Source organism: Meles meles, chromosome 11 (genome assembly GCF_922984935.1).
Source record: "Meles meles chromosome 11, mMelMel3.1 paternal haplotype, whole genome shotgun sequence".
Classification (NCBI taxonomy): domain Eukaryota; kingdom Metazoa; phylum Chordata; class Mammalia; order Carnivora; family Mustelidae; genus Meles; species Meles meles.
The window spans coordinates 17797694-17822595 of record NC_060076.1 but is presented as its reverse complement, the minus strand read 5'-3'; the positions used below and the strand labels follow the sequence as shown (position 1 = coordinate 17822595).

Below are 24902 nucleotides of genomic sequence, written 5' to 3'. Positions count from 1 at the left end.
GGGTGGATCCCAGGTGCGATTTCACACCCTCTCACCTCTGCATTGTCAATGAAAGAGCTCCTTCCCCGTTTTGTAGCTCCCTCGTCCTTGTCTTCCTTCCCAGACCAGCCCGGGCACCCATTCCTCTAGGAACCCCCCCTTTTTTCTTTTTTTTTATTTGTTTATTTTCAGCGTAACAGTGTTCATTGTTTTTGCACCACACCCAGTGCTCCATGCAATACATGCCCTCCCTATTACCCACCACCTGGTTCCTCAACCTCCCACCCCCCCCACCCCTTCAAATCCCTCTGGGTGTTTTTCAGAGTCCATAGTCTCTCATAGTTCATCTCCCCTTCCACTTTCCCTCAACTCCCTTCTCCTCTCCATCTCCCCATGTCCTCCGTGTTCTTTGTTATGCTCCACAAATAAGTGAAACCATATGATACTTGACTCTCTCTGCTTGACTTATTTCGCTCAGCATAATCTCTTCCAGTCCTGTCCGTGTTGCTACAAAAGTTGGGTATTCATCCTTTCTGATGGAGGCATAATAATCCATGGTGTATATGGACCACATCTTCCTTACCCATTCGTCCATTGAAGGTATCTTGGTTCTTTCCACAGTTTGGTGACTGTGGCCATCGCTGCAATAAACATTGGGGTACAGATGGCTCTTCTTTTCACTACATCTGTATCTTTGGGGTAAATACCCAGCAGTGCAATTACAGGGTCATAGGGAAGCTTTATTCTTAATTTCTTGAGGAATCTCCACACTGTTCTCCAAAGTGGCTGCACTAACTTGCATTCCCACCAACAGTGTAAGAGAGGAACCCCCTTTTTTATCGAAGGATGGTTAACACACGATTTGTTGCAGGTATACAACACAGTGATCAGACAAGTCTGTCTATACGTCGTCCTGTGCCCACCACCTGTGTTGCCACCATCTGTCACCATGCAGTGCTGTCCCACTACCGTAGACGATCGTCCCCATGCTGCACCTCTCATCCTTGTGGCTTGTTCACTCCATAACTGGGAGCCTGTACCTCCCACTCCCCTGCACCTGTGTTACCCATCCTCCCTCCTCTCTGGCAGCCATCATTTTCATGAACTCTTTCTTGAGGTCCCTTCTATGGTTGGGCTCAATGCCCTTTCCTGAGGTCCCCCACACCCCAGCATGGGTCACACTGCCCTGTAACTCATTTTAGGTGCTCCCTTCCCCAGGCTGTGAAGTGCTTGACCACCTCTTTCATCTGCCCTGTGTTTTCAGCACTTGGGACAGTGCCGGACACCCAGTAGGTGCTGTAGGGAACGTCCAACCATGAGAGCCATGGGGAACGTCCAAAACAACCTCATTTTCTAAATCAGAAAAACTCACACTCAGAGAAGTCACTCAGCCACCCAAGGTGACACAGCTGGTGTCTCCTGAGTCAGAATCCAGATGCTCCCAGCTGTGGACGGACGGAGTCCAATAGACGCCCCCTGCAAACCCTTCGCCATGCACACTCTTAGATGTCTGCGTCCCAGGTCATTGCCACCCTTGCCTGCCAGGGAAGCAGAAGCCGGTGTCGGGACAAGCAGGGGCCGGAGGTTACCATGGCCTCACGCAGGCTGCTCGGCTTTCCTCTTCCTCCCTTACATAAAACTGTTGCTAACAGTTACCCAAACTGCTGAGCCAAATACTATTCTGGCCGCGGTCATGTTATCAAACGAAACCCAGTCTGCCTGAGGCCTGCCAAGTACCTTTCATGGCCAGTTTGTATTTAAAGGAGAGGAAAATGTAAATTTATCAGACGACTCAAGCAGTTCTGTTTGGCAACTGGCGGAGAAGCTAGACGCAAAGGAGCGGGGTATTGCTTGTCGGCTCAAAGAATGAGGGGACGCGTGCCAAATGGGCTCCTAATACAATTGACGTTTCTAGTTTGTACTGAAAATGAATTTCTTCTACCCTCAGACCAGGGGCCTGAGAGCCAAATCTAGTATTCACCTCAGATCCCCTCTTGCTGCCTGTAAACACAGCAGAAATGTACGGCCCAGAGCATCTTGAATTAAACAGCTTGTATGGAGCCGGAATTCTTTGCTTTCCAAACAAGTTCCAGATCCTGGCAGAAGAGGACAGGGACTAGTCTAGGGGAAGTTCGTGTACTCCCTCCCACTGCCTCTAAAAGCAAGTGGACAAATGAAACCTCCAGTTCATTTGTTCCTTGGGAGCCAGAATGATGCTGGATCTGGACTCTGAGTTCGAATACTGACTTCACCACTTACCAGTGGGCTTGGGCAAGTTGTTTAACCCTTTAAGTTTCAGTTTTCTCATGGTGGGGGATATACTGCTTCCTGCCTCATGGTTTGTCAGGATTAAATAAGGTAATGAAAGTATAGATAGGAGTATGCCTATGAGTAACCCCTGAAATTGTGCAGTATACAACCTGTGCCACCATGCATGGCAGCCCTGGGGAAGAAAGACACAGGTGAACTAGCTTTCCTTTAAGGTCACTTCTAGTGGAGAGAATCCCTGATCCTCCACATAGGCTCCTACAGAAATAAAGGCAATGGCTTGAAGGTTATCCCTCTGTGGGTGGGTAGCCCCAGAAAGTTAGAAAAGTAGGCACAGTGTGGGATGGAGAGACCCAATCTGAGCCATAGGGAAACCTGATTTATTGCTCAAGGAAACCTGTATAATACAGGAACTCTCTAGACTAGCAATGCACAGTAGAACTTTCTGCTGGGATGAAAATTGTCCCGATCTGTGCTTTGCAGTATGGTGGCCACCGGCCACATCTGGCTTATGGAATACTTGAACCGTGGCTGGAGCAAACGAGCAACAAGGTTTTACCCTTTATTTAATTTTAAACAGCTCAAATTTAAATGCAAACAGCCACACTAATATGGTATCTACCATACTGGACAGTTCAGATCTCGAATTTATAGTGTTAGTATTTCTGTAAACCAAGACAGAGAACCTGGGTAATAATAGCTTCTTTACTTTAAAAGTGTTTCTCTGATGCCAGGCTGGTGAGCCGGACTTTCTCTTATTTTGACAATTCCCAGCAGATATTTGAAAAAGAAACCAACATCCCCTTTTCCGAACGGGGGAAGACGTCTTGGAGGCTAAGGTCTTGCACACGGTTATGAATGAGCGGGTCGCACTGACGGGCCCCACAGCTCCGCTCTTCCTACCACCCTGAACACTTCCAGGGCAGGCTAGTGGCAAAGGGCAGGAACTCTATACCCAGACAGCCGGGGAGAAGTGCCAGTTGCCCCAACATTTAATCCAGCTCAGATGCTCCTGAGCTGTCTGAGGCAGTAACTCAGGCCCGGTTCTATTCCAGAAGCACGGGGACAGGTGGTATTTGTAGGTGATATGGGAGCGGCTGTGTTGTGATTGGGACAGAGTCTCTGGGGGATGCACACACGGGGACTGCAGCAGAGGAAGAGACTAACGGTGCTTGTGGATGAAGTAATGCTCTTAATGGGGGTTCCAGCCGCTCAGCCAGAGCAAGACAGAAAGGGTGGGAGCAGGGTCAGTAACGCACCCAGGTCAGTGCACAAATTGCACAGGTGCCCATAAAAGCCCTTCTGAAACGAAAAAGCCTTTCTGCCCTGGCATGCATCTAGCTCATGCCTTTAGGGGCTCTGCTGCGGATACGGGGAGTCCTCATACGCACGACGCCTCTCCAGGCAGGGGTGACATCTGGTTGCAGATTGTCAAAGGCTAGAGCCAGTTAGAAACTTGACAGGAGGTGGGCTTGACCGAGGAGATCCCCTTCTACCCCCCCTTGTTTTATAGATGGGACCTCTGGAGCCCAGAGAGGGGAAGAGACTTGCCCCAAGTCCCCCAGCAAGGCACCAGCAGAGTCATATCTCCACATCTCTGATATCCTAACCAAGTTACTGCCCACTCCCGATTTTCGGCCGTTCCTTCCTCATACATGAGGGCTACATGTCACCTTCATATCTTACTTGGAAGATGCAAAGTGCGTAAAGGGCACTGTCTGGGAATTAAGTAATTAACAGCAGCAGCGACTTATTGAGCATTTTCTACTTGCCAGTGCCTGGGCCGAGTGCTCTGCACAGACCACTTTATTTCAGCCCCGCAGCATCCGTCTGGCATTACTGCCCCATTCCTTAGAGGCAGAAGCTGAGGTTCCCTGAGTTAAGGTGGTTGGCCCCACGCTATGTAGCCGGGGGTGGGGGACCTGAGATTCCTGTTACTCCGTCAGCCCGTGTCCAAAGCTTAGCCCTTTATGTCCCGCTCCGAGACTGCCACGGTCTCTCTGCCATTATTTTGTCTATTTCCATTTCTGCTAAGGAGAAGAAATCTAATTCTCCCTCTCCCCGCCTCTCCCCTCCAGTGTAGTAGAGGCACGGAGGCTTAGTCAGGAGACCCGCCTCTAGCATTGGCCTGTCGAGGCCGTGCTGCCTTCCCACGCCAGCTGCTGCCGTTTCTAAAACGTGGGTGTTCCTTGAGTGGATTCTAGAGACGCAGCAGCGGAGTGATACTGGGAGAGCCCTCGTGTGTGTCGAGCTCTTACTTACTCGGTCCTCGTGACGACGCTGCAGGCAGTGCGCCCCATGCCCATTTAATCAGGTGAGGAAATTAAGAAACACAGAGAAGTTGCGAAGCCTCCCCGGGTACTCACAGCTAGGAAGTTGCAAGGCCAGGATTCAAACCTGTGTAGTTTGGCTCGAGTCTATGCTCCTAACTATTACAGTGGCATCTTTCTTTCTTTTTTTTTTTTTAAGATTTTATTTATTTATTTGACACACAGAGAGAGATCACAAGTAGGAAGAGGGGGGCGGGGAGCAGGCTCCCCGCTGAGCAGTGAACCTGATGCGGGGCTCGATCTCAGGACCCTGGGATCATGACCTGAGCCAAAGGCAGAGGCTTAACCCACTGAGCCACCCAGGCGCCCCTATACTGGCATCATTTAAAAAACTCAACTTGTTCACTTCCCGGCTGAGCCTCAGTTTCTCAGTCTGCAACAAGGGTATGATTTCTACTCTACTGTGTTAATCAAAGGGGTTTTAAATGCCTGTAAAACAGTTGGCACATAATGGGTATTTGATAATGGAATTATTGTATGCCGTTAGCACTCTGTGGATCTGTGTGACTGAAGAGAATTTGAGAGAGTACACATGCTTTTTTACAGACGGGCTCCCAGGCACAGAGAGGCGGAATATTTTGGTGAGGGATGCTCAGCCTTCTGGGGCGAGATTTCGCCTTAGCACGTAGAACTGTGCGTTCAGAGCTACATGTACCCGGCGGGCTCCTTGCCAAGTGTTCTTAGATTCTCTCAGATGGCATCCTCAACATCAGGTCTTTGTGGTCACCCTAGATTAACATCAAGGGTTAATTCTGAGGTTCTGTACTAGCTGGTAGGTAAGCCCCGAGTGCAGCAAGATCTAGTCTTAAAGGGGATTCGGAAGTCCAGACAGGCTCTGGAAAGTCTGCTGTGCAGAGGGCACAGCGAGGGCAAAGGTACAGAGCTGGGAAGCAAGAGAAATGTCCAGGAGAGACGAGCTAACCGAGAGACTAGGAGGAAGGACAGGTGCATGGCAAAAGATGGGGCTAGATGTCATCTGGGCTCCACCGTGGAGGCCCTGGAGGGCCAGGCCACAGGTGTGACTTGTTTGGAAGGTGACAGTGTCTTAGCAGAAGGGTGGCGTACTTGTTTAAAGCAGATTTAATCAGCAGCCAAGAGTGCCTGATGAACTGGGCAGGAAGGAGAGAGGCTGGAGGCAGCAAGACCAGGCCCCTTCTCCTCTCTTCTCTGGTGGAGCCTTCTGCAGTGGATTTCTCTACGGCGAAATTCCCTGAGCAGATTCCAGCTAGTTCTAATACGTTCTCTGCTGCAAACCGAGGTCCCCAGCCAACTCTGGCCCACGTAGTGCTGAGGTCTGCAACCCTTCAGGGGCTGGAGGCCAAATGCATCATAGGCCCAGGCCAAGGCTCCAGGAAATTGGGGTCAATTTCCTGTTCCCCCGAGGGCCCAGCAGAATCATGGGGCCTGGGGCCTGGGGCTCCAGGAGGGAGAGTCGCTTCTCTGAAGCCACATGAAGTGGCCTGAACTCGCCCTGAGCTCTCACAGAACCTCCGGGGGCGGAGTGTGTAGGATGTCCCACAGCTTCCCGCTCGGGATGGACCACCCTTGTCCCATGGCCACCGAGGCTCCCGCCGCAGATGGACAGGCGCGCGAGAGGCCCAAAGAGGGCCCTCCTTTCCCTTCAGAACCCCGTCTCCTTGCAGCTGTTTTCTCAGACAGGGCAGCTTCCGCCTCATCAGCCCTGTCGGCGGGCTGATTCACTTCCTCCTGCGTGCACTGGCTTTCCTAGTCCCTCGTCCCCCCCGTGTCATCCTCTGCTCACGTGCGTCCCCTCACCCACACGTTCGTTTCTGCTCTCGCTTACTGAGCAGTCTCCTTCCATGACTCCCTGCCCGTCACCCCGTCTTCTGTCAAGCGGTTCTTGAGGGAACACAAACACCCCCGAGTGATGAGTGAGTGGACTGGGAGGTCAGGACCTGTCATGTGCTGTGGCCCTGAGGATGCGGGGATGAAGGGGGCACTGTCTGGGGCCTTGAGCAGTTCGTCTTCTAGGTGGGCATGGGTGGGAAACAGAGAGGCAGGGCGTGTAGAGACCCGACGGGTGCGCCCTACGGTTAGAGCAGGACTAGGATGGGGTCCTCTGGGCCAGACAGGGGTCTGGGCGGGAGGGAACCCAGCAGCCGGGAGGAGCGGGAGTGCGGAAGCATGGAGGCAGGGGAGCACCTAGGGTGCATTTGAGAGTCTAGGTGGTTTCAGCCGACGTTCAAGGTTGGTGGTGGTGCTGGAGGGAGCAAAGCCATGGAGATGGAGCCAGAGTTCAGGCCCTGCGGGCTCTGGAGGCCAGCCACAGGACTTTGGATGGAAGCTGCTGGGCATGGGAGCCAAGGCATAGATATTCGTCCTAGTGGAGCACGGTCAGCGACTCCTATAGAGTTTCTCCGCTTATCAAAAGCTTGAAAGAGGGAGAGAATATACAGCTTGTTCTGCAGTGGAGGGGCCCACGTCCGGACACCGCCTAGTGTTCTCCATTCTCAGGGGGTTGAGTCCAAACTCCATAAGCTGACAGTGAAGGCCCCACCCTGCGTCTGCCCTACCAGCGCCGCCTCCCTTGGTTCACAAGCGAGAGCCCCTGGGGAGCTCTCGGCTGCTCACTATACTTCCTTGCATTTGCCCATGCCCTTTGGCCTTCCAGAAAGGCCTTTCTATCCCTGTTCCGCCTGTGACTCCATGCATCCTTGAAAACTCTTTTTTCCATTTATCACCTCCTCTGCAGGGCCTCCCTGCTTGCCCCTGACAACACATTACTCTACCCGTGACCTCCTAGCACAGCACCGATCACCATCGCATTGACGTGGCTGGCTGCTCACGTGACTGTCTTTCTCACGGGGGCCCATACTTGACTCCGATACGACTCACTTGACTTTTGAACCCCACAGAGCCGGGCATAGACTGGGCACCAAGAAATGCTCCTTGGATTCGGGGGCAGTTGTAAAGTATCTGCAGAGCGAGACCTCCCATTAGAATCCCAGACTCCGCAAGTAGGCTCAGAGCGAGGACGTTGCATGCAGGCAACGAGCCCTGTGCCTACTGCCCTGCGGAAGATGGAGAAACTGTGTAATGCCTGCTCTAAAGAACTGGGGTTGGGGGGGGAGCACCGAGACAGCTCCAAGACCCATGTTCTTACGTACTGTATGAGCTGGGGCGTGTTTGGGTGTGTTTGGTCACCTACCATCTCAGTTAAAAAAATAATAATAATAACACAGAAATCCCTCTGACTGAACTCTCTGAAAGAGCTCAAAGCTAGGGTTCAGGAAACATGGGAGTTAGGCTCCCTGGAGAGCTCTGAGCACGTTTCTTCCTGCCTTGAGCCCTCAGTTTCCCTATCTGTCAAGCGGAAATGTGAACAGTGCCTCTATTTTGGGACGATTGGGTTTCTACCTAACACTTCAAGGGCTCTGGGGAGATGAGGAACGGTTTCCTCTGTTCCTCTGAGGGGCTGACTACGGTGAGGGTGACGGTCCCTCCGGGTCGTGCTGACTGTTCCTCTGTGGTCTGTGCTGCTCAGGGACGCGGGAGCAACATCATCCACTGCCGGAAAGATGGCACCTGGAGTGGTTCCTTCCACATCTGCCAGGAGATGCAAGGCCAGTGCTCGGCCCCAGACCAGCTCAACGGCAACCTCAAACTGCAGTGCCCGGAAGGCTATACCATAGGTACGGTGGACGCGCGAGGGCGGCGGGGAGGCGCGGGTCCTTCTCGAGCCTGGGGCCAGCACTTCTCTGGGTGACTGGGCACCACTCCCGATGCCCTTTAGGAGGGAGACAGAGATGAAGGGGACTAGGTCCTGTGCTCCCAGAAAGAGAGTTGAGGGTACACGTGTTGGAGAACAGTCGGGGAGTGTGGAGAGTCCCACTGGAGCACAGAAGAGCTGACCGCTGTGTCGGGGGGACCCGGAAGGCTCCCAGGGGAAGGGACGCTTCGATAGGGATTGGAAAGAGCTTGTTGGGCAGGAGACGGGCTTCTGGACAAGGAACCATGTGACGTGGACGGGAGGAGCTGCGAAAGCACACCCCCTGTTTCAGAAAGCAGTGGTGGTCCCCGGTTAATCTTAAATTGTGCGTCATACGAATCCTTCATGAGTACCTACTGCGGGTTAGGTCCTGCAGGAGCACTTGAGAGGCACCTTCTCACATCTGCTCAACGACCTGTGACCGATGAGGAGATGGGCACGCGAAGGGACAACAGAGCCTCCCCGAAGCCAGACAGCTCTCTTACTCTGGAGCCCCAGTTCTTTCCCTGGCATCTCAGTGACCTCCCACTTGGAGGATAAAGAGCATGTTCAGAATGCTATTTGTGTGGCGATAGGCTAGCTCACAGAGTGCTCACAGTGAGGGGAGACAACCTGGGGTTTGATGCCAGGGATTTGCCTGGTTGAAACCAGGCATCTGGACAGAGGCATTAATCACAGGCTCCGAGGCTTTCTGGGGGAACCGGGCGTGCATTGATTCTGACCTCAGTGGAGGGCAGTGGTGCTGACCTCTTGGGCTGACTCCCTAATTGACCATGATGAAAAGCCCAGGGAATTGGATGTTCTTTCTCATGGCCAGCGTGATTTATGGGATAATCACCAGGGATGTCTGGAGCAGGAGGTTATCGCGCATGCACTCACTCCCAGTCACACGGAGCCAACAAGTTCTGCATCCAGCAAAACGAGAGCTGTCACTTCTTGTCCAGAAGCAAGGCCTGTGCTTGGGGAGGGGAGGTGTATGGGGCCCCTGAACCACCTCCTTTCAAAGATGGAAACATAGAGCCTAAGAGCACACATGTGTTCTTCACCCAAAAGCAGACCTAGGAATCAGTGCTCCTGCACTGACCCAGAGAACCCGTGTGAGTGAGAAAAACCCCCAAGTGCAAGGTTGCTCTCTCTGATGATTCAGAGGGGACTTCAGGTTCCTACAGAGCCACCATCCGAAGGACCCTGGCCAGGATGTTTGCAGAGAGGGGGTATCTTGCATGATCTGCCAATATAGGCATTCTAGAAGTTGGGGGCAACAGGTGTAGCAATGGTCAATAACATTGGCTGCTCTATCCCAAAGCCAATGCTTTCTTCTGCCATCATTCCTGACAGGTGGTTCTAGACACTTAGGTCTGTGATAGGGTCCCTGTCCCCAACTCAGCCAGGATACACAAGTGAATATTCAGTTACACTCATGACTGGTATTAAGTGTTCCTGGGAGGGAAAATTTTGATTAAGTGACTTCTATTTAAAAGAAAAAAACAAACTTTTAGAAACAGACTCCCCGCCTGTCTCCCTCCACAGATAAACTCAAATATATTCACACATGCAAAAATAGACACAAGCACAAATGTTGAATAAACAAACAGACCCAAATACACGCAGCATAAACTCATGCCTAGCACGTACACATCAGCCAAATACTGCACAATCACCTAAGACGCGCACACACATACACACACACACATTCACGTGTGACATAGAGTCACACCCGTCACAAGTGCAGGTGCATCTGAGGCCCTGAAACACGTTGCATAGGCAGGAAGGTGCCCAGATACGCCGTGAGGCCCCTGGGTGCGTACGCCGCCCTCACAGTCTCGCCGCACACGGCCCTGCTCTCCGCTCGCCCAGCTAGACAGAGGCACACGTATGGCCGTAGCATCCCTTTGGCCACGGAGCTTTCTCGCAGTCAAGCAGAAAAGGAAAGAAGTCAGTACAACATAGGAGCCTTGATGTCCTTCCCTTCCCTGTGCCCATGTCCCATTGCCAGACAGATGTCCCTCTTATGAATATGGTGATCCATGCATGGTGGCAGGCCACTGGGGAAGGGGGCAAAGGTGGTTGCTGAGAAGGAAAAGGCAGCGTGGGACCCTGGGAGGGAAGGAGGGAAAACAGGTTTCCCTCCTGACCTCCGGGTCCCTCCCCTTCGTCACCTCCAAAGACCCTCAGATCAGAAGCCCAGGCTGGGCCCTTCCCTGTGCACAGCCCCCCTCACCAAGGAGGGGATTTGATCCAAGGCCTTATAATCGGGATGAAGTCCCTTCATGTGGGCTCAGGGGCTGGAGGACACGTTCTGGAGCCACCCAGAGCAGCCCCCTGTGGGCCCCTTCCCCAGGTAGCACAGGCCGGCTTCTGTGGCAACCAAGGGCACTCAGAAAGTTGCTGCTGCCCCCACCCCCAACCCCCGGGCTGCCTTGCCACCCTCCCTCCTTCTCCCAGGGAAGGAGAGACAGGGGCCCGGTGAGATCACCCTCTGTAATGATGCCAGTTCCTGCTCATATATCACAACAGGGCAGCCTGGTCCTAAAGCCCCAGCCCTGTGTGGGGGGTGGGGTGGGGGGGAGTGCCGGGGAGGGAGCTGCAGGGAAGGGGCAGGGGGGACGGGACTGCTGTTGAGCAGACCAGGGATGGCCTCCTGCGCTGACCACATTTTCCCCTTTGTTCCTCTCCTGGGAGAAGAGAGCCTTTGGTTTTTCCTCACAGGCTACCTCCTGCTTTTGCAAAAGAGGATTTTATCATCACAGCCTTGTTTCTACCTCACTCCCTAAATACTCCTTTAGAACTGATCTCATGATAAACGCACAGCGCTGACTTTCTCCGGCTGCTTCGTGACTCCCCCTGCCTTATTCCCATCACTGGTCTCTTTGGTGTTTTCGCAGTCTTCCCCACCCCTGCTGCCCTGTTTCTTTTCCCTCCTCCATCTTCCTCTCTTTCCTCTGTTGGGCTCCCCTGTATCCACTGCCAGGCTCAGAAGGCAGAGGGACTTGGGTTTTAATTCATGGGGCCTAGTCGCCTGCTCTGTAGCCTGAGCTCCGTGCACATCTCTAACCTGAGACCTGGGCATGATGACGACCTGCCACACAGCGCCAGGTATTCAGGAGAATGAGTGACGTATGAAAACCACCTGCAGGGCAAGGGGTCCGGCCCCCACCTTCTGGGCTTGGGGGCCTTGCGTTTAAAGTGAAGAGGTTTTAAACACTGTCCTAGGCCTGCCACTCCACCCCCGTCCCTCGTCAGTCCTGGTGAGTCTCTCAGGGACCAAGATGGCAACAAGCAGGGCTCTCGGGAATAGACTGTGTATGTGTGTGTGTGGGGGGGGTGGATATACACATAGACATCACACACACACGCATACATGCGTGTACCTGGAAAGGAGCCTTTGAATGGCTACTGGAATCAAGTTGGCTGTCTCTTGGGACTCACTTCGTGTTCAGGGGTGGTCCTGGCATTAAGGCAAGGGAACGACCTCCTTAGGGCCTTGGTCAGATTCTGCCACATCTGTCCTTGGCCCACAGGAATGAGCATGGCTTGAGAGTCCTGGGGACACCTCATGGGATAGGCTAGATTCTCAGGAGACTTCACAGTGTGTGAGGGCAGGGTTGAGAATGAATGCACCAAACTATAGTCGACTTGCCAGACCACAGCTTAAATCCCGCTGTGCCTCATCAAGGGCTGCTGTGTACCCGCCTGTCCCCGCTTATCATCAGTGCCTTCGTCCTTTCATTTCTTTATCCAAGATGCAGGCTTGTATTCATTCACTCCCCCATCGGGGTACCCATGTCCTCCTGTGCATTCACTCACCCCTCAGCCCCTTGTCCACGGATGCATTCGCTCGCTCCCTGTCTCTCTCACTCATTTCACAAATGCTTTCTGCCCTGCATGGTGCCAGGCTCTGGGCGGAGAGCAGGGAGCATGGAGAGGGTTGGCCTCAGGAGTTTACAGTCTGGCTGGGAAGAGACGCATCGATGCAACCATCCCCAAGCCCGTGGGAAGGGGCTAGTGCCTCTGAGAGGGCCTGGTCTATCAGGAAAGCAGGGAAGGCTCCTCGGAGCAGGCAGCACTTGGATGGAGGTCTGAGGGAACATTACTAGTGCATCAGTTGGAGAAGAATAGGAAGGGCCTAAAGGCACCAGGGAGGCATGTGTGGAAGCGCCGTGCAAGCAGGAAGTGAGGGGCTGGGTGGGCTGATGCTTTCTGTACCGTCCCTGCGTGTCAGGCACCGGGCCAGGCTCACAAATGAGTCCCCCTCATCCCTGTCCATCTGGGTCATCACTCTAGCCATGGGAAGGCAGGCCCAGGGAGGGCGTAAGGCCAGCACTGAGAGACTCATCGTTGCTGAACACGGCTCTCACTCAGGCGCAAAGATCAGGGCAGACTTCTTGGAAGATGTGAACTGGGCCATGAAGAACTGATAGGATTTGACCTTGAGCAGTCAGATGGGGCTGATTCTGGGGAAGGGGTGAATGGGAGCAGAAACATAGAGGCAAGGGGTGGTGGGACTCAGGTGGCAAACCTATGGCAATCTGGCTGGACCACCCAAAGGATGATGATGGTTAATGGGAAACGAAACTGACTAGACTATGGCAGCCCATGGATGCTAGGCAAAGGGGATTACATTTTGTCCTGCTTTTGGGGAACCTTGGAAATGTTCTCAAGCAGAGGAGGGGCGTGACCAAATGGGGCTCAGGGCCGACGAACATGGTGATGGGTGCAGCCTAGACTAGAGACCAGAGCAGAGCCGGAGAGACCAAAGGCTGCCCCTCTGGTAGTTCACTTTCCACTGTCCTCAAGGCCAGGGTGGCCTGGTCCACGGGGGACCAGGAGCAGGAGGGCCCGCACTGTGAGAGAGCAGCCCATGGGCATCAGGGGACTGTGGGCTGAGCTCTGGCCTCACACTGTGCTTGCCCTCAGGGTCGGAGTGTGTCACCTCGTGCCTGGACCACAACAGCGAGTCCATCATCCTGCCAGTGAACGTGACCGTACGGGACATCCCGCACTGGCTGAACCCCACACGGGTAGAGGTGAGTGACAGGGCCAACCCTGGTGGCTCGGGGAAGGAAATGACCCCATTGGACACTTACTATGCCCTGGTCCTGAATTCGTCCTTTCACACCTCATGCGAGTCATGAGTCACTGACTCACCACACCTGTTCTGAGGGGGGGGGCGGCGGGGGGGCTCTGTTCACGATCATTTCTCCAGGCCTCTAGCATTCCCCTTGCTTCCTCACGTTTCCCCTCGGCTAGGCCTGTGCGAAGGACCTTTTATTTACTGTTCCACTGAATCCTGACGACAGGCTAGGAATAAGAGGACTGTTGTCCCCAGTTTAGAGGTGAGGGCACCAAGGCACCGAGAACACACAGAAAGCAGCGTCAGGTCACAAACCCCTGTCTGTCTGACCGGTCTGTATCTGTGAGTATAGTGCGATCTGGCTTCTCGAGACAAGCTCTTAGAAGGCCTTTCGCGTGCTATGGCCTAGATTTCTGGTATCCTTCTCCCTGCTTTACTTGTTTGTTGGAAAGCAACTAATAGTGATCTGGAGAACTCGTAACACCATTGCTTAGGAAGAACCCACTATGTTCCCGTGCCCAGCACTCAACACACAAGATAGTATTTAAGCCCCAGAATTATCGTATGGAGCAAGGGGCATCGCCTGCAGTCCCTGCTTGGGGACACGGAGATCTCAGGAGTGAGCAACGGGCCCCGGCGCTCAAGCCTGAGCCTGAGTCCAAAGGCAGTGCTCCTCCTGCAATGCAATGTCAAGCTGGCATAGCCCTGGCCAGAGGCCTTGTAGGCGCTGCCTCTCGGCAGCTGCTGTCCTTGCCCAGGTCCACTGGGAGCTGGCCACTCCCCCAGGTCTACATGTCACCTGGTCCATCCATGACCCTATAGGTGAAGCAGAACTCCACTCTTGCCCTTAAGGGCAGCGTGGACCCCGGGCCTCATGGACCCATTCTGGGCACTGGCTCAACCTGGAGAAAGTGAAAGAGGGAAGCAGGGCACACAGGGCACAGTTCAGCAATGTCCCTGTCGGCCAGCCTTTCTGCCTGGGGTGCAGGGGGGCCTCGCTGTCTGTCCTCCTGCTGCAGATCTCACTCCGGATAGCCAGGCAGAACCCGATACGAGGTGTACTGTTTCTCAAATGAGCTGAGGGCATGATCGCGAGGGCTTACTCAGCACCGGCCCATGGCGCTGGCGCTGGCCTTGGACACCCACTCCACTCCCCTGTGCACCCCAGCATTCTTCTCCCTCCCTCCTCTCCCCTTCCTCCTTCTCCCCAGCTGTTCTCTGCCCCATCTACCACTCAAGCCCCTGTTGCCTGCTTCTGTCTCCACTCTGTTTCTCTGTCCTCTCCTAAGACCCCGATCACCTTGTCCCACATCCCGCCCACCCATACCCTTTCCCCTCTGTCTGCCCCTGACTCTCCCATGCATTCCCTAGACAGCGCTGTTTCCCCGACCTCGTGCTCCTCGTCTGTTTTCTGCCTTCAGCGCGCCTTACCCCACTGCTAACCCAGAGACCCACACAGATTCTCACTGAATAAGCCCGGCAAATGCTGGCGTGCTGTCCACACCCAGGGGCACGCACAGAACCCCATGTCAGAAGCTCAAGGAAGTTAGAGATCAAGTATAAGCCCCTTTCTGTACAGGCAGAGAAACTGAGGAGCGGCGAGGGAGGGGATTAGGCCAGGGTCGTCCTGGAAGCAGAGCCAGGACTGTGCCACGCTGCGACTCCACTCCCCCCCCTCTCCCCTCCCTGCCCTGCTTCCATATACCCGAAGGCAGAGGAATCACACTCCTACACAGAGCAGACGCAGAAGACCTCCCTCATACCCCAGTACCAGAGGTCTTCTCCGCCCGGGACTCAGACCAGTTTCCCCTGGCCCAGCTCCCACTCAGGCCTTTTCTCTGCCCCCTGGGTGAATTCCTGCCCTTCCCTGTGCGAGCCTGGGGCACTAAAGAGTTCAGTTATAATTCACTGTGAAATAAATCCGGGGATCGGAAAGCCTACGAGCCCCCCTTCCCCGGTTGCCCACCCGCCGCCTGCCTCTCCCAGCCCCCACCCAGTTCCCTGGTCTGCCGACCCTTTATTGATGCCGGCCTATGGAGAGAGCCATAACGAGGTTCAGACCTCCACCGGTCTCCGGAGGCCTCATTATCCAGGAGGAAAAAAATGTGGTAGAAACAGGGAGGAGGGTGAAGGGCAGAGATTGATGATTTCCAGGAATAAGGCAGAAAAGCTGGCCTCTGCTGCACCCTTGCCCCCTTGGGTGGTGAGAGCCAGGCAGGAACAGAGCGGCTAGAGCAGGCGCCGCCAGGCCAGGCCAGGCCAGAGCAGAGGCCTGGGGTCGGGCGAGGGCAGGGGAGCCCTGAGTTCTTGGGCCTGCCTCCCAGGGGGCCCTGGCCAGGCGCAGCGGTGGAAAGGCGCAGGGATAGGGGCCGGCTGGGCTCCAGCTTCCCTTACCTTTGTCCCCGGGGAAGGAGTGCGGGGCCAGAGCTGACATTTCCTGGATGCCGCCTGTGAATCTGACACCGCGTCATGCTTCCTGCACACACACCCCCCACACCCCATGAGTGGGTTTCAGTCTCTCCCCTGTTTGCAGGGGAGGAAGTGGAACCTCAGCGAGGGGAGCCCCTTGCCTGAGAGGACATGAAGGGAGCCCCTGGGCGGTCTCATGGGCAGCTGTTTCCGGCTGCCTGTGCAGTTTCTGCTGGACGTTGGACAATAATAATAAAAACCAACTGTTCACTGACCGCTTACCGGGGAGCATGCTGTGGGATAGTTTACTGCTGGCTCTCCGAGCTCCCCCCTGCACCCCCTCCCGACCCCACCCCCAGAAACCAGCCACCATCTAGAACTCTAACTTGTAGCATTTGCCAATTACCGTGGTGTCAATATTCTCCCTATGGCAGATATCAAGTTTCCCAAGTTGCCCTCACTGCACACAGAGCTGGGACGGGACAGGCACCACCGCCTCTCCTGGGCCCATGCGAGCCGGCCAAAGCCCACGGTGGCACGTGTTGCACGACAGCCTCTACTTTAAGTACTTTGCACGCATCAGCCTATGTGACGAGAACAACGCCTACTTAGATGAGTGGGAGATGGACACTGAGATCACTTGCCGTGATGAGTGCACCACGATGGTGACCTTTGCACAGGCAGGCCCACGGTCCTCTTACCATGGTGCTCCCTTTCGTGCCTGGCTCGCGGTGGGTGCTTACCAAATACTTGGGCTGTGGGGTCAAGTGACCAAGGTTCTCATTCAAGCTCAGGCATGTTCTTGCCGTCTGTCCTTGGGCAAATCCTATCACTGCTATAAGCTGCAGTTTGCATGTCTGTGGAGGGAGAGATAGGCCTGGATCAAGAGTCCCAAAGTCGGATACCCACGGGAACCGGGCTGGTGGGATAAGTGGGTGAAGCAGTCCTGGGGTGTCATTCTGTATATCACACATCTAGGCATATTGTTAAAAATAGTAGCAGGATTTACTAGACATATTTCGGACGCTTAAAATATAATACAAACACCCATGTGTGTTATAATACAAACACCCAACTTAAGAAATGTCTCTAAATTTTCTTCTTACTGAGATTTAATGCACAGGCTGATCTTACGTGTAAGGTTTGATCAGTGTTTATATTTGTGGCCACTCCTGAAACCACTCCCCAGGTCAGGATCTCTGGCTCCCCAGAGGTCATCCCCTCCCCATGCCGGGCAATGGTGGTGCCCCCAAGATCATGTCTACTGGGTTGGCTTATTATTATTTTTTTTATTGAGGTATAATTGACATGTAAAATTATATTAGTTTCACGTGTACTAAAATTTTTAGGCTTACTTTCATAAAGAAAAACACTCTGTCCCTTTATTTTTTTTAAAGTTCTCCCCTTTGAAAGCCCCCACTCCCCCACCCCCACCGCCCCGCATGCACTGTTGGGAGCCATAGGGACATGGAGAATTCTTCCTCACATCTCCTAAAGGATATGATACAAACTCAGTGACAGATGGCAACGTCTCTTGGGCTCCGTGCTGGAGACACTGCAGGGAAAGTTGGAGACAGTGGTGAACTCTGGGAAGCACATCCTGCTTCCCAAGAGGGCAGTTCGAGCCACATGTGGCAGTGTGGAAATGTGTGCCTAGTATGGCTAGCGTCCCCACCTTGTCTTGAATATAAGAAATCTGGAGTCTTTAAAATATAAAATCCCTATTTTTTTAAAATATTGGCGAATAATTTTGACTTCTGTCAAGAACAGTGTGTGCCAGACCGAACATTTCTGTGGGTTGTGTAGCCTGGAAACTGTTGGCTTGCAACCTTTGGATGAGGCAGACTCCTAGCCCTGGCATCTGGAATTCAGGGTAGCAGACTCTCTGTCACCAGCTCCAAGGGAGCACCCCAGTCTCCCCTGTACCTCAACTTGTTCATGGCAAAAGCAGCTCGCGGCCTCAGAGGCTTATGATTCCTCTAGGCATCTGGGACCTTGGCTTTCATAATGCCTTCTGGGAAAAGGATGGAAGGAGGGAGGAAAGAGAGGAGAAGAAGAAGAAAGGGAGGGAGGTGCTTAAGGGGGGAAGGAAGTCACCATTTACTGAGTACCTATGATATGTGGGCACCGATAGGCAGGTCCAAATGCCACCTCATTTTGTCTCTACCATACTCCAGTGAGATCAACAGTATCGCCATTTTACACACGAAGAAGCTGAAGTTCTCTCACTGGGTTTTCACTGCCCAGTTCATATACCTAATACATCTGAAGCAAAATTTGAACCCAGGGCTAATTCTCTTGCATCTCATCTTGCAAGGTAACCTTCTATATTATAAATTATAATTTGACACTTGCAGACAAAGGGTGCAGAATTCATTCCTTGAAAGGAAGGCCGCACCTTGGAATGCCCTGTCCAGAGCCTGAAGTCAGAGGTAGAAGGGTTCTGAGTGAGCATGGAGTCCAGTCTACCCGAGGTATAGAGGCGAGACAGCGTGTGCCCTGCAGGCGAAGCCCATGCTGGAGAGATGGGTCCAGGAGCCAGTGATCTCTGATCTCTCATTCACTCATTTGGTCACTGGTTCATTCACTCACTCAGAAACACTGATGAGGTCCTTCTAAATGGCAGGCATTCTTCAAGCACAAGGCATTCAGGGTGAAGAGTGCCTGGGCTTTTAAAGAAAGCCCGAAGCTCTGTACGTGATATCGAATGGCAAACATAAGTTAAATGATATCATTCATTCACCCAAAGTCCTATACATCGAGGGGAGAATTAAGGAGAAAAGAGGGCTCATCGTAGACGGTATCTGAAGGGGTGTCTAATCTGAGCCTTAGGATGGGGAGGCTCTCTTACAATGCTTTCTCACATGTCTTAAGCTCTGCCTGGGACCCCATCTTCCCTGGGATTCATCTTGGAATCTTGGAGACACTCTGCCCACCTCCCACCCCCTGCCTACTTTCTTCTCAAAGCCCTTCCACCTTCCTGAACCTCGGTCTTTCCATCAGGCCAAAGAGTAAACTATTTTATATTTATAGTTTTGGGGGCTATGGGGATGTGAAGGAGAGCGTAGGGTTTAAATACAGATCTAGTAATCAGAGAGCTGTGGGCCAACTTCCCGATGGTCCTTGCCTATGTGTATGGCTTAGAGCAGGTTGGTTAATTCTCTGTGGTCTGTTTCCTCCCGTGTAGCCCAGACTCAAAAATAGTACCTCTCCTGTAGTTACGGTAAGAATTAAAGAAAGATCTGGGGACAGGGCGGGTGAGGATGAGGATAATGATGACAGGGTTGGTAACGGTACTATGATGGTGATGAAGACGATGATGATGATGGTGATGAAGATGATGATGATGGTGGTGATGGTGATGCTGAAGGTCACCACAGCCAGGAAGAAAGGACATGTATTCTTCTTAGGCACCACGGCAGGAAATGAAAGCCACCTTAAAAAACTTGGCCTGAAAACACTCTCACTGGGCTAGAGGTCTCCCTGGCACCCGAAGGAACAGGCTGACATTGGAGGGCCCCCATCGGGGATCTCCCTGTCTGTGGTGTAAACAGCCTAGCTTTCCCTTCAGCTCTCGCTGCTTGCCCCCTTCCAGTTCTGCTCACATACAGAGGGGCCCTGTAGTGAGACAGGTAGGGTGTGCAACCCTAAGGAATAGTGGAAAATCCAAAAGCCTTGGAAAGATAAACAGGCTCATGCGGATAGTATAAAAGTCCTTTCTCTGAACTCACGTCAGGTAAACCTCAGCTGACAGAACCTTGTACAGCCACACCACAACACTCCTACAGGCGGATTAAATTAGCTCCCTCGGATAAACAGGGGGAGGGATGGGCATCAACTCCCTGTGGATCCCAACCCTGCTGTGTTCTATTATTTGAGCCATTACCAAGGGCCCCTCCAGCACCCCTGGGTTTTGGCTGGGGACAGACTCTCAGACCCAGAGATGAGATCCTGGGTCACGTCTCACAGAGGATGGAAGCAGGTGATTCTCTCCACCTCTGGCCCTGTGGCTGGGAAGCAGAGGGCCCAGAGTAGCTAAGCTGGAAGAAAGGAGCTCCGGAGCCACTCACACTCCTTCATCTGGTCAACATATACTTGTTTGCTCTGCTCTAGGCCTGGTCCTGGGGAGACACAGAGATGTGTCAAACCCAGGTCCTCAGTTAATCAGTCCCGTACCATTTATCTCCGTGGGGAGACAAGCCCATGATGTGATTTTTGGGACCCATTTCACAGACAGGAGAACCCAGCCTCAGAGTGGAAATTTACAAAGCAATTTCAAGTCGAATTGCATCCACACCTGACACAGCCCATGCCCAAGGTCTTTCCCGCATGTCACCTCATCTAGGTGTATTGGGAAAAGGTAGAAAGGGGCAGGGCGTAGTAGTGACATAGTCTATGTAGTAGACTTTTCATGGCAAGACTGGTTGGCAGATCTTCAGCTTTGGTTGTTTGTTTAAGACTCTAATTCTGCCGGGGCGCCTGGGTGGCTCAGTGGATTAAGCCGCTGCCTTCGGCTCAGGTATGATCTCAGGGTCCTGAGATCGAGCCCCGCATTGGGCTCTCTGCTCCGCGGGGAGCCTGCTTCCTCCTCTCTCTCTGCCTGCCTCTCTGCCTACTTGTGATCTGTCTCTCTGTCAAATAAATAAATAAAATCTTAAAAAAAAAAAGACTCTAATTCTGCCTATGCTAAATTGGTCTTCTAGTCACTATGCTAGGCATGGTAAGGGCTCTTCTGATGATCTAGAACAGAGGAAGACAAGTAAAGAAAACCCTGCGCATTGATAAAAAAATCATCTCTATTTTGAGATGTCTCCATTCATTTAGAACAAAAACATTTGTGGGGCATCCTCCGGGTGCCAGACGTCATTCTAGGCATGGATGATCCAAGGGTGAACCACGGATGCTGTGTGGCAGGAAAGAAAGGCACCAACCCATCTTAGCCCGCTCTTGGAGTCACATGATTCCCTTTGTTCCAGGCTCGCCAAGAAACTTAATTATGGTGGGGCTCCCATACAGGTCTTCCTTCGGGGAGAAACTGGGTTGGTCATGTGATTTTCCATATTCTGACCCATATGACTGTTCATTTCTTAGTGAAAATTAATCAGCTGGCAGTCATCCAGGAGAGCAAAACCTGATCACATAGACCTCTACGGCTGGTCCCTGACACTTACCTCTCATTGCAGATCTAAGCATTTGCCTCCAGGTTGTTTTCATTTTATCTTTTAAAGAAATCATAATAATTTTGGCATGAAATCTAAGTCATAGAGTAAGGAGCTTCTGGGAACATGTTAGCCCCATTCCTGATGCTATGTACCTTCCTAGTTTTATCTTTCTCTTTTCACCTCCTTTAAAAAATTATCCTCATATTGGATTTTATGTTATGAGCTTCCTTAAATAATTTCCAAAACGAGTGCTCAGTTTCGAGTCCTGGTTTCTTCAGTAAACAGCTATGAAGCCTGGGGTATTCATTCTCCATATGACCCAAGATTCATGCCCAACTCACTGCATGGTAACGAGGAATAAATAAGATAATGCATAAAGTAATTAGCCCCACAAATGAACTCAATATATTTTGGTTGTCATTATCATAGTAACAATTATTATTATTAAAGGAGGTTATAAATAAATACGTACATGCAAACCTAGATGCTCCGAGGGGGGTTGGGGAAGGCACCACAGGGGAAGGAAGTCATGAGCAGCCGAGCAAAAGATAACTAAAGGTTCTCCAGGAGACAAGATGGGGAAGGGCATTTCAGTGAAGAAGAACAGCAAGGACAAGGTCACAGAGGTATGGCAGTGTGGACAGTGTCAGGGAACTTGGAGTGGCCCATAGGGCATGGTGGCAGGTGGAGGCAATAAAGGTTCTCTGTGTCTCCAAGGGTTCTGAACCAGGCCACTGCTCTCAAACTATAGTGCGTATCAGAGTCATCTGGAAGGCTTGTTTTGTGGAGTCCCAGGCCCTGGCCTCAGAGATTTGGATGAAATAGATCCAAGGTGGCTCTGAAGTATGTGCCTATTTCATGAGCTCCCACAGTGACCCCGATGAATGTGGTCCTCAGCACATGTGTAGGGAAACACTGCTCCACACTATTCTCCCTTCTCCCTGCTGCAGCCGTATGTATACTCTGCCTCTCCTCCTTCTTCCCACCTTGTTCCTAACTCCACCCATGGATCAAACATCAGCCAAGAATTTTCTGAAGGGCCTTTCTGACCGCGTCTTCATCCCCCAGTTCTGCTTCTGCTTTTCTTCAGCCCTTGTTCCTGCCAGGGAGATACAGGATCATACCTACAGCAAACACAAATACTTTTGTAATCTTATGGCTCCTGTTACTGCAAGTACAATCATCCATGGGCAAATTATCCATGTAAATGCCAGGGTGAAGACAGGACTTGGAAGATCCAAGAAGATGTGGGGTGGTTGAATGTGGTGCCAACAATGAGATGGCTTCCTCCCAGCCCCAAACCCATCTGACTGCTCTCTCCCTCTCTCTGCAGAGAGTTGTCTGCACGGCTGGTCTCAAGTGGTATCCTCACCCCGCTCTGATTCACTGCGTCAAAGGCTGTGAGGTGAGTCCCTAGAAGTGATCCTCCTGTTGTTAACATCCTGATCACTGGTCTTACATTGATCATGGCTTCCATTCGCTTTGCCTACAAAGTGCTGTGAATATCCCTTTAATAGGCTGATTGAGCAATCCCATTTTATGGATGGGGGTATTGAGGCACAGAGATATCAACAAACATACTCAAAAATAAATTTCATGGATAACAAAATTAGGATTCCAAGCCAGGTGTTCCTACTCCCTCAGCCTATGTTCAACATAATGCTGCCTCTGGGAGGGAGGGAGGGAGGGAGGCCGTCCTGATTTTGCATCTATAACATACCAGGCATTTGACCCAAATGATCAGATTTAATGTTTAAAGAACCACAGGAGGCTTTTTAACCTTTTTCCCCTTTCCACTTCCTACTTTACTGCTGACCATTACTTGCAGGTCACTTCCTTTTGCCACACATTTGTCATTCACTCGTTCTTCAACCCCAGAAGCAGTATGGGTACCTTAGACCCTACCACAGAGCTGAACGGGAAGATCCTCTCTGATTTCACAGTTGAACCGTTCCCGGAGCTTGGCTTTATGGAGATCTGTCTCTGTGTCTCCATGACCAGCCTGGGAAGGCAAAGGGGCAGAGTACTTAGAAAGTCATCTGTATTCTCAAGGGGTCACACTGCCTCTGGAAGTAGGAGATATTCTGTGCACCCCAAGTCCCTTGTGGGTCTTCTCATCTGGCAATGAAAAGGAGGCCCCAGATCACATCCAGGTGGAGCCATAAGTATTTGTGGTCCGCTCCCCGCTCCAGAGCCCACTCAGGAAAACGCAGGTGAAAGGGACTAGTTTGTACTCTAGAAAACTTTGTATTTGATGAAATTCTTGGAATGTCAGAGTCAGAAATGCTCTTCTAGATGATCTAAACCTGACTTTTTAAAGGTGTAGCCAGATCTGAAATTTGATGGAATACTCAAATGGGAAGGGTTCTTAGTGTGATCTAATCCTAATCAATGGTTCTATGGAGTGAAAAAGGAGGATCAGAGAGGCAATGGACTGGCCCAGCGTTGCACACCATAAAAGCCCCAGAGCCAAAGCATGAACCTGGGTCTCCTGACTCTAGGCTGGTGCTTTTTCTCCTCCATTGGGCCACCTCCCACCCATGAATCACCCCTGACAAGACAGCCCCTGGATCAAACTTTTCATTCTGTGTCTTGGCTAGGGGCTCCCTGTGGCATCTTCCAAGGGCACTTGACACTGTAGTCTTCAAGAGTCCCCCCCCCCCCCCATTCTCCCAAGGTTCAGCTGGGAATGGCAAAACCAAAGCCAAGGCCCTGTGGCTATTGCTTCCTTCCATCCCTCTGGATCAGTCCAACGCTTGGAGAAAAGGAAGCTTGGATTACCTGGGCCCTCATTCTGCTGAGTTGGCGGTCTGGGCAGCCAGTGTGACAGCAGAATTCGATCCCTCCTTTGACTCAGCACTGGGGCCTAGGAGACCCTCACCTGTCAGGCTCTGAGTCCTGCCAACGATGCTTATCGCCTTTGCCCTTGCAGGTGATCTCCTCTCCTCCTTAACTTAAAGCTCATAGTTTGCCTTGTGTCTGGGGCTGAAAGGAATGCCTGGAAGAGATACAAACACTGGGTCGAGGCAGGAGCCATCAATCTGGAATGTCTGGAGTTAGCCAGGACTGAGGAAGGGTTTTGGGACTCCTGAGCCCTCTACCGCAAGCTGTGTCCAAAGTGGTCCCTTCACTCTCACACATAAGAGCCTCACTGATGCCTCTTAGGGGCCTGACACTACTCAAGGTTCTGGAAACACAATGACCTTAGACAAGTGAGAACAGTCACTGTGCCCCTCCTCCTTCCTGAGTCCAGACATGTGGTGGCTTCTTGCCCCTTGTGCATCCACGCGTCCACATATCTGTCCATGAAGAACTGAATCATTTGACTGAATGAACATAAATAGTGAAGTTTTGCTCAAATCACCACCACACGTTTTGCTAGGAAGTCCAGGCTACAGATATGGACGACGCGCAGTCCTGTCCCTCGGGAACTCACAGTCTAGTGAAGGAGGTAGACAATTAAAGAATTCTAAACTATGGACCAAGATCTGTAACCAGACCAAGCACAAGAAGCACAGAGCATCCTGGGGCTCTCAGAGAAGGCATTTCAGGGGTGTGAGATCGGAGCTAGATCCCCAAGGGTGAGCTGCTCACCTGAACACAGTAGTGGGAGCGGTATCCCTGAGAAGTACCAGGAGTGGGAAAAATCCCTTCAGTGGCAGAGCCTTTCACATGTCATTCGCTCCCTCTCGAAAGCCTCCGTTCTCCACCCTCCTCTAATTAGCCCCTGCTCATCTTCCCGGTCTCTGCTGAAAGGTCATTTCCCAAGGGACACCTTTGCGGAGCTCCCTGATGAGGTCTGGTCTTCTTACTCTTTAACAGCCTCATGGTGCCTGTCCTCTTTCGCTCTTATCAGAGTTGAAATTGGCCAATTAAATGTGTGATTATTTTATTAAAGTCTCCTCACTGAAGCGTGAGGTCTGAAGGAGTACGAGCTCCATCTCACTGTC

General features: G+C 52.2%; 1 protein-coding gene across 1 annotated transcript in view; it reads left to right on the top strand.

The window, feature by feature from the left end:
• PAPPA (pappalysin 1) overlaps positions 1 to 24902 on the top strand; it is a 239657-nt gene that overhangs the window by 194041 nt on the left and 20714 nt on the right. Inside the window, exons 18-20 of the mRNA XM_046023823.1 lie at positions 8083 to 8230; positions 13225 to 13334; positions 22286 to 22357. Of these exons, the coding sequence (XP_045879779.1) occupies positions 8083 to 8230; positions 13225 to 13334; positions 22286 to 22357 (330 nt within the window). The remainder of the gene's footprint in view (positions 1 to 8082; positions 8231 to 13224; positions 13335 to 22285; positions 22358 to 24902) is intronic.